Below are 14,836 nucleotides of genomic sequence, written 5' to 3'. Positions count from 1 at the left end.
TCTATTCTCCCAACGCGACAAACCGTCTGAGCCAAAAGGACTTTGACTTTCTCTGAAAGAGGAAAGGCAACGGAAAAAAAAAGAATAACTGATGGTGTCTCTCTTCTATTTTTTTTTTTTACCAAAACAAGATGGAGATGGGTGTTTGTTGCTGATGAAACAACCGTCTTCTCCCGCTACTGAAGATGGAGTGAAGCAGGCAGTCCCCCCCCCCCCCCCACGCCCTACTCCTGGCTCTGGTAAAGTGACAATGTTTCATCTAAATATATAGTCTTTAGATTGAGGCTCAGACACCCCCCACTGGCGCGCTCCGCTGCTGCTGTCACACGGAGAGGACTCTGACAGCTGCCAGCTGAACACCTACCAGGCCCCAGACACTTTGAACGTCGTGCGCGAATCAGGTTTGTCACCGTGTTGCCGACGTATGCTAATGAGCGATGGGTGTGGTTTCAGCTGTGTCGGTAGGTGGGCGTTAACCCTTTCGGGATGGCGACCGAATGGGAAGCGCGGGGGTCGTGGGGGAGGGGCGGGGGAATGCTAACTGACAGCAAGGTGATCTTTCTCGGGGGGGGGGGGGGGGGGGGGGGCAAAGGTCATTGGTCCATAGGGACAGAACCAGAGCCGTGTGAGGGGAGGCGAGGTGGCGCTCCACAGGAAGCAGTTGGTCACAAGGTTCAATTTGCCTGGTTAATATAAAATGAGTGATTCCATTACAAACACTCTTTTGGAGAAAAAGGAGAATAGATACAATACAATACAATACAACAGGCGATAGGAGTGGTTAGAGAGCAGAGAGACAATATCATAAAACTAAAGTTAAGATCTTAGAAGGGCGGGATGGACTGGCGGCAGGAATAACAACACGTACCAGAAGACGACCACTAGAGAGAGGAGTGAAGTTGCGTTCAGCATGCCTCTGTTACTCAGTGAGCGCAGATACAGAGAACAGTAGATACGGCTGGATTGATCCCCCCCTGCCACACCCACACACTTCATTTCATCAACCTCCCAAGTTGCGTGGAGAATACATCTCAACCACAGCGCCTGCCGTATCATCATATATTTATACAAAAGACTAGTACTGGGGGGGCGGGGGAGAGAGTTGAACCAAGGTATATGGGCTCCCGATCTGCCATTTTGGATCGGCGCAGCCTTCGAGGGTGCTGGAAGAGAGCGGCAGGCAACATCTGTGTGAAGTCTGGGCAGAGCTGCTCATCCGAGTGCGTGCGACATCGTGTTACAAAAGACGCGTCCCGGCAGATGATCCAGCACAGCATGGCCTTCCATGAGGAGGGGGGGGTTATGCTACCGGGCAGGTAGTGGAGGACAGGAACTATGATGGCCCCATACGCACCGATGGACGCGAGTGCACGTGCACACCCAACACACACACACACACACAGATCCATGCATGAGCATTTAGCAAGACTTGCGCTGTGCACACACACACCACATACACACACTCAAATAAACAAACATTACGCCAAAAAGGTACAATTGGGATAGAGCACAAGGGCTGTGGTTGAGGAAGTTAATTATGACATGGGTGGACAGTTCTTACCTATACACACACAGTAATTAATTAGTATTTAATACTAATCATCCTTTATTGAGTATGAGTGAATCACTTCCAGACAGCCCGATCAGCCTAACCCTCAGCCTGTCAATATTAACCAGGGCAGGGTAGTCTTGCGGTTGAGGTGGAGCTAACAAACAGCCCTGGGTTGGATACCCATGTGCTAACCCTTGAGCCAACGCCTCCTGCTCCCTCAGTGGCTTGTATGTCAGTTCTGAGGAGTCTGTTGTGGACACCAGCCGTGGCCCGTTGGCTGAAGTAGTAGCAGTCACAGCAGTAATACCCTGGAGCTGGGGGCCCACAGGGGGCCGACGTCCCTGCTACTGCCAGGGAGCCCAGGACAGGGGACGGGGGACGGGGGACTGGGGGGGGAGAGACAACAACAACGCGGGTAGCGCCTGCGGGACTGGCTCTGTGACCCGGGGAGACCCCAGCCATGAAAGGTCCCCGTATGGTGGATTTATGAGGAGCAGACACTGAGGTGTGTGGTGAGTGTGTGAAGTGTGCGCAGGGGTCAGGGGTCGGTCAAGGGCGGAGCCGAGAGAGAGAGCTTGTGAGGGAGAGAGACAGAGAGAGGAGCAGAATGAATACCGTACTGTGCATACCATGTCCACAAAAGAGAGCTGTGTGTGTGTGTGTGTGTGTGTGTGTGTGTGTGTGTGTGTGTGCGCGTGCGTGTGTGTGTATAATGATAAGTCATATCTTCTCTGTGTGATGTCAAGGTCAAAGGAGAGCCTGATTACAGGGCTGTGTGTGTGTGTGTGTGTGTGTGTGTGTGTGTGTGTGTGTCTGTGTCGCACATTCCTGGCCCGCAGCGCTGGCTCTTGAAGCCGGATCTCAAGGAATTTGGGAAATGTGCCGGGGGGGCTATAGACCAAGGAACATGATAGTGGGTTGGAGGAAGCGGGAGAGGGGAGGGGAGGGAGGGGGGGGGGAGGAAGGGAGGAAATGAAAGGAGGGGTCAGGTGTGGCCTTACAGTTGGTGTCAGGTTCGATGGTAGAGGAGAGGGGGGGGATTGGGAGGCGTTGTCGGAAGTGAACGTAAAAGTGAACATAAAACACAGATGAGGGAAAGTAGTATGGGTGGTGGGTCAGGTACTTCATACACAGCAGATAGCAGAATTAACTCGCCAAGAGGATGTATATGTTGGTTTGTTATGCCAATGTGGCCGAGATATTGTTGGAGATAACGTGAATTGTACCTTATGTATTGCTCAATGAGGATATGTGTGATAACACAGAGTTATCAGCCATATAGCCATAGTTATATAGCCAGCTGTGTAGAGGCGATACATACTATGATATTATTGATGGAAATTCTCGGCCTGCCATCACATATGTTGTAGTATAAACACAAAAAAGTATTCAGTTCATGAGCTAGGTACGATTTTTGAATGTATAATTGAGCAATACAAAAAAGTATTGTTTTGGCAAACAGGATATTTTGGCATAATTAGTTGAATTGATGAATAATAGGACTGTGATGAGCTGCCAAGGTGAAAAATGCATTGTTTTATTTCATGTTTTCTTCAACAAGAGAGGGAGAGAAACATGAAAAGGGAGAAAGAGAGCGAAACGGAGAGAGCAGGTACAGAAACAGAGACATCAGATACAAACAAGTGAAAAGAAAATAGTAAAACAACCAAAAAGCAAAAGAAAATCTGAGAGAGAGAGTGAGAAAGAGAGAGAGAAGAATAGTGAGAGAGAGAAAGATTGTGATACCTGTTCCTGCATCTCCAACTCTTTGTTGAGCAGCTTCTTCTCAGAGGAGTGCAACTGCCGCTGTAGACTCTCCGCTTTTTCCTGCAAAGCCTGGGGGTAGAGAGAGAGAGAGAGAGAGAGAGAGAGAGAGAGAGAGAGAGAGAGAGAGAGAGAGAGAGGCTTGGTTGAGTGACGGATCGGTTGGAGCAAGTACATTGATGTTCGCGGTACAATTGTTTTAAAACAACAACATCAACATCGACAACCCAAAGACAGCGGGAGAGCGACATGAGCGTGCATCTGCATCTGACTGAGAATGGAACACACAGAGCGCAACGCCTTACACAGTGTTCTTACACTCGCTCAACCTGCACATCTTCAGGGGAGAGACAGGGAAGGATGAATGAACTCCACTCTCAGAGTGTGTGTGTGTGCGCGTGTGTGTGAAAGAGAGAGATAGCGTGTGTCAGAGAAGGAGAGAGGAAAAGAGAAATGAAGCCTGCGATCAGTGTGTGTGGGTTTAGCAGAACTGCCTGTGTGTGTGTCCGTGCGTGTTTTTAGCAGATGTGCATGTGTGTGTGTCTAGGAGACTGAGTTAGAAGGCTAATAAAGTCATGACAGTAATTACTAGGAAACTGGCCTTATTAAAAAACCAAACTTGTCTCCAGAGTGTTGAGAGAGAGAGCGAGAGAGCGAGAGCGAGATAGAGAGAGAGAGAGAGTGAACCTGTGTGGTAGTTGTGTGGAGCAGCCACCAGAGGACTCTTTAGGGGTTGTTAGTACTTTGGTGACAAAAAGGATGTGTGTGCGCGTGTGTTAGGTGGGGGAGGTATCTACCTACACATCACTAAGTGGAAATGAATAACTTCCAACACACATTGATCCCAGTCCCCCATACCCAGGGCACCAAAGAAGAAGAGATGGATTGATTTTCTCTTTATGTTATGATTGAAAGGGGGGATAAAAGAGAGAGAGACAGACTGAGAGAGAACTCTCTTCCTCTCTCTCTGAAAGAAAAAAGCAATATAAAAATTAAAGCAACAACAAAAGGGAAAAGGTAATGGAGAGGCAGAAAATTAAAGTGTGTGAGTGCGTGTGTGAGTGCGTGTGTGTGTGCGCGCTTGCATGCGTGCACTTGCGTGTGTGTGACGGCCTGCTGGGTAGAGCAGCGGGCTGTTTTTCTCTTCATGCCGGTAACTGATAGCAGTGGAAAGAAAGGCACCAGTTCCTGCATGTGACACACAGAACCAGACCTTTGCAGCGCACATGTGGATCCTGTGGACTCTTTGATTCGCCCGGGCAGCACAGCCAGGCCTGCCGGCTGTGTGCACGTAGGCCTGCACGTGCATGCGCATACTCGGAAGGCCAGGAGAGGGAAAACTCAAAACTCAACAAACCGCACATGTGAGACAAACTCACAGCCATGAAAAGACAGCACACACACACACACACACACGTGTACACACACACAAACATACACATGCATGGACAAAGACAAACACACACACACACCACACGTGGACACACACACACATACACTTGCATGGACAAAGACAAACACACACATACATGCACACAGACGTGAAAAAAGACACATACACAAGTTGTGTTCACGGTGTGTGAGGGAGTTTGCCAGGTGTGCGTAGCCCCCTCACTCTGAGCAAGAGGTAAGCCCCCCATCGCACTCACACATAAATCAAACACACAATCATCATGACCACCTGGGGTGTCAGGGTCACTTCCTGGCCGACCCCCCCCCCCCCCCCCCCCCCAAAAGCCTAACCCTCATGAGAAAGTAACATTGAAGAAGCATAGCGAGCACATACACGCATACAAATATTGCTACATTTCTGTATGACGAAAGATGAGCACACATCGATGTCACCAGGTTTCAGCCCTTGACATTCGCTCAAAAGCCAACCAAAATCAAGCACTTAATCAAAACATTAGCATTCCCTTTCTCTATCTCTCGTCTATTCCAGACTTGATTTATTTTGCCCGTTAGTGAGTAACAACGAATGAACTTTGGATAAACTCTCGATTCCAAAAACACACCCACAGCCTTGTAGCGACATTGTAGTTCACAGGGGTAAAACATGCTAACATAATGACATTTGCCTAATGGGAGCTGCACTGTATGGAGGGTCCGGGCTCCATAGCAAACACCCCGAGCTGGTGTTGAGCCAGTTTGATCCCTGGTTAATTGGGGTGTTTCCATGGTCGTCACGTTCCCTGCCCGATCAAAGCCTGCCTCTCTCCATCATTTTGGTTACAATTACAACCCCCTTGCCTCCTGATTTCATCAGCATCATTGCTACAGATTCTGTTTTGACGTCAACGGTGCGAAAGGCCCGTTTGAAGACACCGGAAAACATGTTATTGACTGCACTTCTTTTTCTACAAACATTTTTAGCGGTCAAACCGTTTTTGCACCATCATTAACACTAAATTCCATTCCAATTCCCAACCAAGAGAGTTTGTGGGGGTGAGTGTGACCCACACCTACGCTGTCAAATTAGGGTGACAAACAAATGACTTCACCCTTCCCACCCCTTTGCCCTCCCTTTGCCAGCTCCGGGCAGAAGGCGTGTCATGTGACACAGATGACAACCAGCAGAGATTCATGGGAAACTCCCGGCTCCACCCCACCCCGACGGGGCATTGGGTCCATTCCCCGCATCCTGACACAGCATCGCAGGCTGAGGTCTTCTGGGAAAATGCCCCGTCGGCCCCGCCTCCCCAAACAGTGACACGGCGCTGGGCCCTTTCATGTGGCCCCCTGGTTTATTTAGTAAAAACAAGATGTCAGCAGAGACCATCGCCTGTCTCTCGACGAAACAGGGAAGACAGATTTGGGAGTGGATGAGTCAAGCGATGATTAGAAGGCCTTTGTGAATCAGAGAGGGATGGGGGGTGGAGATGGAGGGAGTCTTGAACGCATTATGCCGTGATCTGCTCCGCTAGACATGTCGGTCACAGACGTGTTCCGGGGTTTTTGCGGGACAGACGGACAGACAACAGGAATGATCACACAGATGGCGAAACAGATAAACATGGGAGGGTGTATGGACTTATATATAGGATTTATAAAAGTACAGATACTTCCACTGAATTAAAAATAATTCAGGGATACAGAAACTTTTCCTCGCAATGCGCTGTTCTAGAGCAGCCTAAAATGACTGAACTGGTAATAAAATACATTGCCAGTTCTTTAAAAAAAAACGACACAGCCTACACTAACACTGCAACATAAGGTTCAAGGATATGGTGTCCCTGATTCCATTGTTGAACGTGTTTCGAGACGAGTCCCATAATCGACGGGAGGACTCCCAGCTCACCAATGGCCTCCATCACACCTGACTGGACCACAATGGGCCGGAGATCCGAGCAGACCTCCGGGCGAAGCTCAGTCCCGTGGGTACCGCCGCATCCAGGGGGCCCAGCTTCAGGCCTTCCAGCCTGGGGGATTCGTTTTTTCCCTTGGGGCACCGAGTATGGTTACGTATGGATATGGTGTTGTATGTGTTTCTGCGAGGACTACCCACCGGTTACAACCGTAGTACCTGTCAGCCATATCAATTTCTCCCTCCCCGATCTGCACTTCAATCCAGCCGTCTTTCGCTCTCACTCATGCGGAGCGTGCATGCACAGGCACGCTCTGTGTATACGCGCACACAGAGCCCCATGGACATACAAACATTTATGTGTGTGTGTGTGTGTGGCTGTATGTCTCTCTTTACGCATTTATGTGTGTATGCAAGGGTGGGAGTGTCTGTGTGTGAGCATGCATGTATGTTTGTCAATGTTTTTATTTATGTGGGTGTGTGACTGTGTGTGCGTGCATGTGTGTGTGTGTTGAAATCTCCAGTAGATATTGGATCCTGCAGAGTTCAGTGAAAAGGTGAGCACATGGAGGGACCAGAGGGTTCAAAGAAAAATAGAACGAGGAAAAGAAGGAGAAGGAGTAAAAGAGAAAGGGGGAGGAGAGTGGGAGAAACCTTTCAGCGTCTCTCGGTTGATCTCTCTCCTCACCTTAACTTTAACCGTTGACTGTCTATTGGTCTCTCCTCACATTTTCTTTAACCTTGGACTGTCTCTCTCCAAACCTTTCCTTTGAATGTAACACTCCATCGCCTTTACTTTAAGATCCAACTGTCTCTCTCGCCCTTTCCCGCACCTCACCCTTCCTTTCATTGACCCCCTCTCTCTCAATTTTACTTAAACCTTGGACTGACTGTCTGCCTGTCTCTCTTCCTCTCTCGCACTCTCCCCTTTCCTTCAACATTCATTCTCTCTCTCTCTCTCTCTTTCTCTCTCTCCTGCCTTTCACAGTGAACTCAAAGTACACCTCAGAGGGATTAGGGAGTCGGCGAGTGTGTGCACGTGCGCGTGCACGGCCGCTAGCAGGCATCAAACAGCCTCACAGTCACCACCGGTGGCACAGGTAGAGGCACGCATTAATATTTACACCGCGTCCTCGGAACTGAGAGAGAGAGAGATATGAATAGAGAGAGGAAGACGGAGAGAGGGAGAGAGAGAGAGAGAGTTAGTCCACGATCAATCCTGCACCGCAGCTTGAATGTTGAAGTACGAAGAGCACACAGGCGGAATGACGCACAACAACAAGTACAATCGCACAACCGCACACACAGACACACATCCACAGACGCACGCACACACACACCCAAAAACACACACGCACACACACTGATGGACACACACACACAAATATACACACACACACACGCAGAGTGAGGCCTGAGTCATCTTTCCTGGGTGGTCCTCCTGTGTAGATAGGGAAAGTATGTTTCCCTGGGGTGAAGTGGGAGCGAGAAGAAAGGACAGGGTGGGGAGAGGAGAGAGAGAGAGAGAGAGAGAAAGAAAAGTAGGAGTTGCAGTAGAAGGGAGGAGGAGAACAAGGCCAGGGGCCCCGTTCAACCTGCTGTTTTGTTAGGAGCCGATCTACTTGGGCCCCTCTGTCTGCAGCGTGCTGTCAGAGTTTCTTCTGGATTAAAGAGATCCTTTAATGGCACAAAGGCTGGACATGCACACACACACACACACACACACACGCACGCACACAGAACAGAATCATGTATTTATGCATACTCTACTTGCTTACACACCACTGTGTGTGTGTACGTTAATATATGTGTGAGATTGTGCGTGTGTGTGTCTGTGTGCGTGAGTATATATACTGATGTAATGTAATAATAAATAATGAAGCAGACTTAAAGCTGAAAGGGAGAGGCTGACAGCAGACGAGCCTCTGTGTTCTCCTCACCCCTCCTGTCAAAGCACTGGTCTGAAGGGAGGAGGAGAGGTGCAGAGATTAGTGGGAGGAGGGGGAGGAAGAGGAGCAGAGAGCAGGGGAGGAAGAGGAGCAGAGAGCAGGGGAGGAGGAGGAGGATAGGGAGGAGGAGCACAGACTACAGAAGGAGGAGGTAGAGCAGACGGATGAGGAAGAGGAAGAGGAGGGGAGGAGGGGGAGGAAGAGGAGCAGAGATCAGGGGAGGGGAGGAGGATAGGGAGGAGGAGCACAGACTACAGAAGGAGGAGGTGGAGGAGACGGATGAGGAAGAGGAAGAGAAGGGGAGGAGGGGGAGGAAGAGGAGCAGAGAGCAGGGGAGGAGGAGGAGGAGGGGAGGAGGGAGAGCGGCTGGTTTCTCCTCCTGAAGATAGGGAGAGCAATGTGTGCAGCAAATGAGAGTTCTGCTGGAGCTGGATGGATGGATGGATGGACGACACTGTGAACAAGAGTTCTGAATTCTTCTGTCTACATTCTGAACAATTTGGGCTAATATATTCGTGGTGAATTTCAGAACATAGAACATAAACAACATACAAGTACACTCAATCGGCCGTTACAACTGAATCCTTGGTTGAAAAGTTTACTGCCGGCAGAAAAGTCGACAGCTGGTAGAAAAGAGCGATACGGCAGTGAGGACAATGAGACTGTGTGCTTATGTCGCCCCCACACATACACACACACACACACAACGTCTCTCCACTGTCAACATGCTAGAAAGAGAATAGCAAACTGTTCCAAGAGAGGAGCGCCATATGCCACACACACCGACGTGTCCTGTCACTGAGTGTCATTCTCGTACTGTGTTCAGCGTCGTGCAACAGCATTAGTCCCCCCCCATCGTAACAACCAAAGCACTGTGTTAAAAATATAACATGGTTCCTACTCAATTACCAGTGGCTGCCTCCACGCTCCAGACCCATGTTTACGCTGACAATAAACGCCAATAAAAGATGGAACCTGTGGCTGCAGAAGGCGGCCTGAATGGCCAGGTTCTCATGGGAAAGGGTCCAATTACAGTCCTGGCCATTCTGGAAAATTACAAGGAGACTTCCAGACAAAATTATTATTACATGTATTTTGTGTTTTGTATTTCTATATATGTATGGATATATGCGACGGGACACTGAAGTAAATTAGAGTGCTGTGTGCTGCTGAGAGGATGTGTCATGGAGCCAGGCCGTTGCCGATTGGCCGGCGGCACACATCGACGGGCCTGCTGTTGTTATTGTTGTTAACATTGTCGCTAATGCAATGTTGATGTTGTTATTGTTGTTGTTATTGCCATGGTAACGTTTATGCAAGGTCAATGCCAACATAATGTTCATGTAATATGACTGTCTTGTGATGTTTATGTAATATGAATTTATAGTGATGCAATGTTAATTAATGCCAGTGTCATATGAATGTATTGTGATGTAGTGTCAATGTGAAACAAATGAATTTGGATGTGATGTTGATGACATATGAATGCACTGTGATGTTAGTGTGGTATAGGGATTTTGGAGCCGCGGTACGTTCCATGCTGGAATTTGATGTCATCCTCCTTTTCCATGCCCTCTGATAAGACCAACACACATCCAACCACAGACGGGCATTAGACAGACACACACACACAAACACAAACAGTTGCACACACACAGTTGCACACACATGCACCATTACACACACACTCTTAAACAAAAGCACAGTTGCAATGACACTCTCATACACAAACACACGCTCTGTCACACACACACACAGCCCTTGAACGTACTCATTCGGCGGGAAGCCACAGTGCAGTAGCACTTTAACGCAAGTTCGACTTCGCTGGAGACCCACGCATCGTCAGCCGCACCCAGTGCGGCGGTCAGGTAGGCAACGGTAACGGAGGCCTGCAGCCCAAACCTCTGAGCTCCTCTCTGCTGGGGGAGCCCCTCCCATTTGGCAAACAAGGATGAAGTGGAGAACCCGGAGAGCACCGGAACGCCTCCCAGAACGGTGCTTAAAACAACAGAAAGAAACCAAAGAAACGTATCTTTGTAAGACACACGCACACACACGGACGCACACACTCACACACACTCACACACACAAACACAAACACACACAGACAGAAGGAGAATAGAGAGGGCTCAAGAGAGGGACAAGAATAGAGTGAAGCTTCAAAAACTTGAGCAGAGAAACGCACAGTTCAAGGTTGACACAGAAAGAACATAGGCCCACGTCTTCTGGAAGAAACACACGCAATGTGCCCACACACACGCACGCACGTACACACAAGCACACACACACACACACATAGAAACTTGAAGGATCCCTTTTCTCGTGGGAAGGAGGTGCATGAAGAACAGGTGTGTTGCAGAGGCAAAGTCATCCTTTCAAGCCCCTCTGAAAAAAATGCATATATAACTCCACACACTAAGTTACCATGTTACACTTGCTATACACTAAACTAAATGACACATGATAAGTTATTTGTAATCAAATTGAATATGCATTAAACAAATATGCATTAAAGACACATTGATAACATGAACCTATTCTAAACTAAAGTACATTACACAATAGGACATGACAAAATGCTAGCCTACAATAGGCTACTCTGCTAAATTACTCTGTTACATTAAACTACACTACTATGCTAAACTTGTCTCTGCTAATCTCCATTACACTATTACACAACGCTACACTATTCTCAGCTACATTACATTACACTATCCTATGCTAAGCTAGTCTATGCTAAGATGATCTTTTTTTAACTACATAACACCACACCAGGCTACTCTATGCCAAACTACATTACACCACCGACTCCACACAACACTAGCATGGTTTACGTGGAACGTACACCCCACAGTGCCAACCTCTTCTCTGCTAAACCAGAGTGCGTGTGCAATGCAAGGCTGGACCTGGATCAGAAGGAATCGCTCATAACTTGACTAGTTCACTTATTCACTGTGATGAAGGGAGAGAGAGGGAGCGCGAGAGAGATAAGAATAGAGAGACAATGGTAACTGCTGCATTATGTAATAAACCTGTGGTCTCCTATGCCAGAGGACACAGCGACTAGGCGACCGTCTCTCTCTCTCTCTCTCTCTCCCACTCAGTCTCTCTCGCTAACTACAACAAAGGTTACCGCTGAATCAAAGGTGTCTCCACGCGGTTGTATACGTTTGTGCAAAACACACAATAATGTGTGTGAGTGTGTGTGTGTTTGCAAGCCCATGGTTTATTGAGTTTTTGTCGGTCGTGGTGTTTGAGTGTCAGGCAAAGAGACAGGGGCCCTAACTCAAAGCTGTCTTTGTGGGTGTGTATGTGTGTGTGTGTGATGAGTGATGGAGAGAATGAGGGGCGGTGGTAAGACAGGCAGAAATAGTACAGGGGTCTATGTACAGGACAGATACAGAAACAGCAACCCAAAGGTGTGTGTGTGTATGTGTGTGTGTGTGTGTGTGTGTGTGTGTGTCAATGTGCAGGCAAATGTGTGTGTGTGTGTGTTTGTGTGTGTCTGTGTGTGTGTTAATATGTGTTATGAACACATGTGGTTGTGTGTGTGTGTGGCAGTGCTTGGCAGCACAGAGACAGGAAGCGGTGCTGTGGGAGCGGGAACAGCCGTGGTGATCAAAGCCCAGCCGGGTGACACCATGGGTGGAGGCCATTGTTTATTCACCAGCCACCTCTCCCTGTTGGCAGGGCAAGGTGAGCATGTGTGTGTGTGTGTGTGTGTATGTGTATGTGTGTATTCGTGTGAGTCTATCTTTGAGTTGGTGTGGCTGTGTGTGTGTGTGTGTGTGTGTTTGTGTACAGATAGAAGAAGCTGAGAAATACACAGAAGACGAGTTTGAGACACAGTTTGAAAGGTGGGGACAGACATCAAGAAAAGAGAGAGGAGGCAGGTATTGTGTGTGTACTTGCCCACCTGTGTGTGTTTGAGTGTGTGTGTCTTTGTATTTTCACTTGGCAGGCTTATGTGGGCTGGAGTTCTGTCAGTTTGGCAGCTGCACATTTCAGACTGAAGCACACGCACACACACACACACACACACACACACACACACACACACACACACACACACACACACACAGGCTTCACTGTGCAGAAAAAACCAACAACACAGATAACCTTCCTCCGTTTCCTGCCTTTATCCCATTTCAGTTACTACTTCAAACACACACAAACACGCGCACACGCATGTGTGCACACACACACACTCAAAATCAATCAATAAATTGTGCAGGAATATGCACAATACGTGACATATCTGCGAGGCCCTGGACAGGTTGGATAACAGGAAGCGGGTTGATTGATTAATGTGTTACCGTGGTTTTAACATCACCCCCCACCGCCGTCTTTTCCGTCCTTTACCTGATATGACCAGAGTGGCCAGATAAAAGCAAACACAAACTCTTTCATCTTCCCCTTGTTATTTGAGGACACGGTTCCAATATGTTCAGCTGACCTACTTCCTGTTTACTCCAGTTTTATCTGTACAGTACAGATTAATGTCTCTAAGGAACAGGTATGGGGTTAGCCAGTACAGACACATGTCATTAAGGAGTAGGTAGGCGTTAGACAGTAGAGAAACATGTCTTTAAAGGAGTAGGTAGGGGTTAGACAGTACAGATACAAGTCATTAAGGAGCAGTTTGGGGTTAGACAGTACAGACACCTGTCATTAAGGAGTAGGTAGGCGTTAGACAGTACAGAAACATGTCTTTAAAGGAGTAGGTAGGGGTTAGACAGTACAGATAAATGTCTCTTAGGAGCAGGTATGGGGTTAGACACTACAGATACAAGTCATTAAGGAGCAGTTTGGGGTTAGACAGTACAGACACATGTCATTAAGGAGTAGGTAGGCGTTAGACAGTAGAGAAACCTGTCATTAAGGAGCAGGTAAGGGATTAGAAAGCACAGATACATGTCATTAAGGAGCAGGTAGGGGTTAGACAGTACAGATAAATGTCTCTAAGGAGCAGGTATGGGGTTAGACAGTACAGATACTTGTCATTAAGTTGCAGGTAGAGGTGAGACACTACATAAACAGGTCATTAAGGAGCGAGTTGGGGGTTAGAGACCAAAGATACATGTCATTAAGGAGTAGGTATGGGGTTTACAGTGAGCTGCTACGGAGGTGTTTTGATCCCAGAACTTTTGACGATAAAAAGATGCATAAAAGAATGTATAACAAACACGCCAAGATATCCTAACCTCTTTCATTGCTTTGTAACATACATGTATATTTAAGTACTACATGCAAGCATGTAGTAATAAAAGTACATTTATGTCAAATACTAGCCGTAGCCTGTGGATGGTTGACAACGATTTATTAAAGTACTTCTACTCTATTGACACAGTGAACTTAGATGATCAGCAAATAAAGCATTTACCTACTGCTTGTAAATGTCGTATGGAGTTTTATCCTTTTAAACTCCATACGACGATTGCAGAGCAACATTTTGGTCGTTATTTGTCAATACAGCATACAAATTTTGAATGTAACAAAAAATGACACAGACAATTGCACATTAGCGGTCCTTTGGTTTTCACAGTGTGTCCTCCCGTGACAACATTGATAAACTTGATGACCATTTAAAGTGGCTTGACAAGGCCTGAGCGCCATTCTATATTGAACGCAGCAATCGTTTGTTGCTGCAATGTTACGCATTTTATGTGTAGCGAATGACCCGAAGATCCTATCATGGAAAATCTATATGTTGTAGATTTTTCCCATTTTTTCTTTTAACTGTTATCATTTATGATATAGCCCCGCTGTATGTTTTCCCATATGGGAACTTACTAAACATAAGCTTGGAAGGCTCAGTACCTGTTGGTTAATACACACAGAGGATAACTGCCGGTCATAACTGCCTGTCCTAACGGCCTGTGCTGAATTGCCGAATGAAGACAACTAGAGTTTGCGCGCGATGGCAACCACACAGGGGCCTCTGGCCTTTTGAACTTGCCCATGTCACAGATGTTGGGGAAAACATTTGCCAGACACATAATTCTGATGGGCGGGAAAAACAGAGTCGGCAGGCAAGAGCAGCATGTTCAAGATTAGCGATACATTCTAATAGCATAGAAGTAGATATCATGAGCTGATACCTCACTAATAAAAGTTCATTATTGATGGAAATCTTTGCACGGTGGTGATCTGATCAGCTTCTCATTCATAAACAGGATGGCTCAGGAGTAACAACTAATCTAAATCATTATCACAAGGGGACCACTTCTGTTAAACATTCTCCAAGCAAATGGGGAATTGGTTACT

The 14,836-nt window shown here is 47.4% G+C and overlaps 1 protein-coding gene across 1 annotated transcript in view; it reads right to left on the bottom strand.

The window, feature by feature from the left end:
• The window catches only part of cep112 (centrosomal protein 112), a 110,532-nt gene that overhangs the window by 7,757 nt on the left and 87,939 nt on the right, over nucleotides 1-14,836 (bottom strand). The window contains exon 24 of the mRNA XM_079747190.1: nucleotides 3,299-3,388. Coding sequence (XP_079603316.1) covers nucleotides 3,299-3,388 — 90 coding nt within the window. The remainder of the gene's footprint in view (nucleotides 1-3,298; nucleotides 3,389-14,836) is intronic.

Source organism: Pollachius pollachius, assembly GCF_949987615.1.
Source record: "Pollachius pollachius genome assembly, chromosome: 11".
Classification (NCBI taxonomy): Eukaryota; Metazoa; Chordata; class Actinopteri; order Gadiformes; family Gadidae; genus Pollachius; species Pollachius pollachius.
The sequence above is the reverse complement of the archived record's forward strand: the minus strand, read 5'-3'. Positions and strand labels throughout refer to the sequence as shown.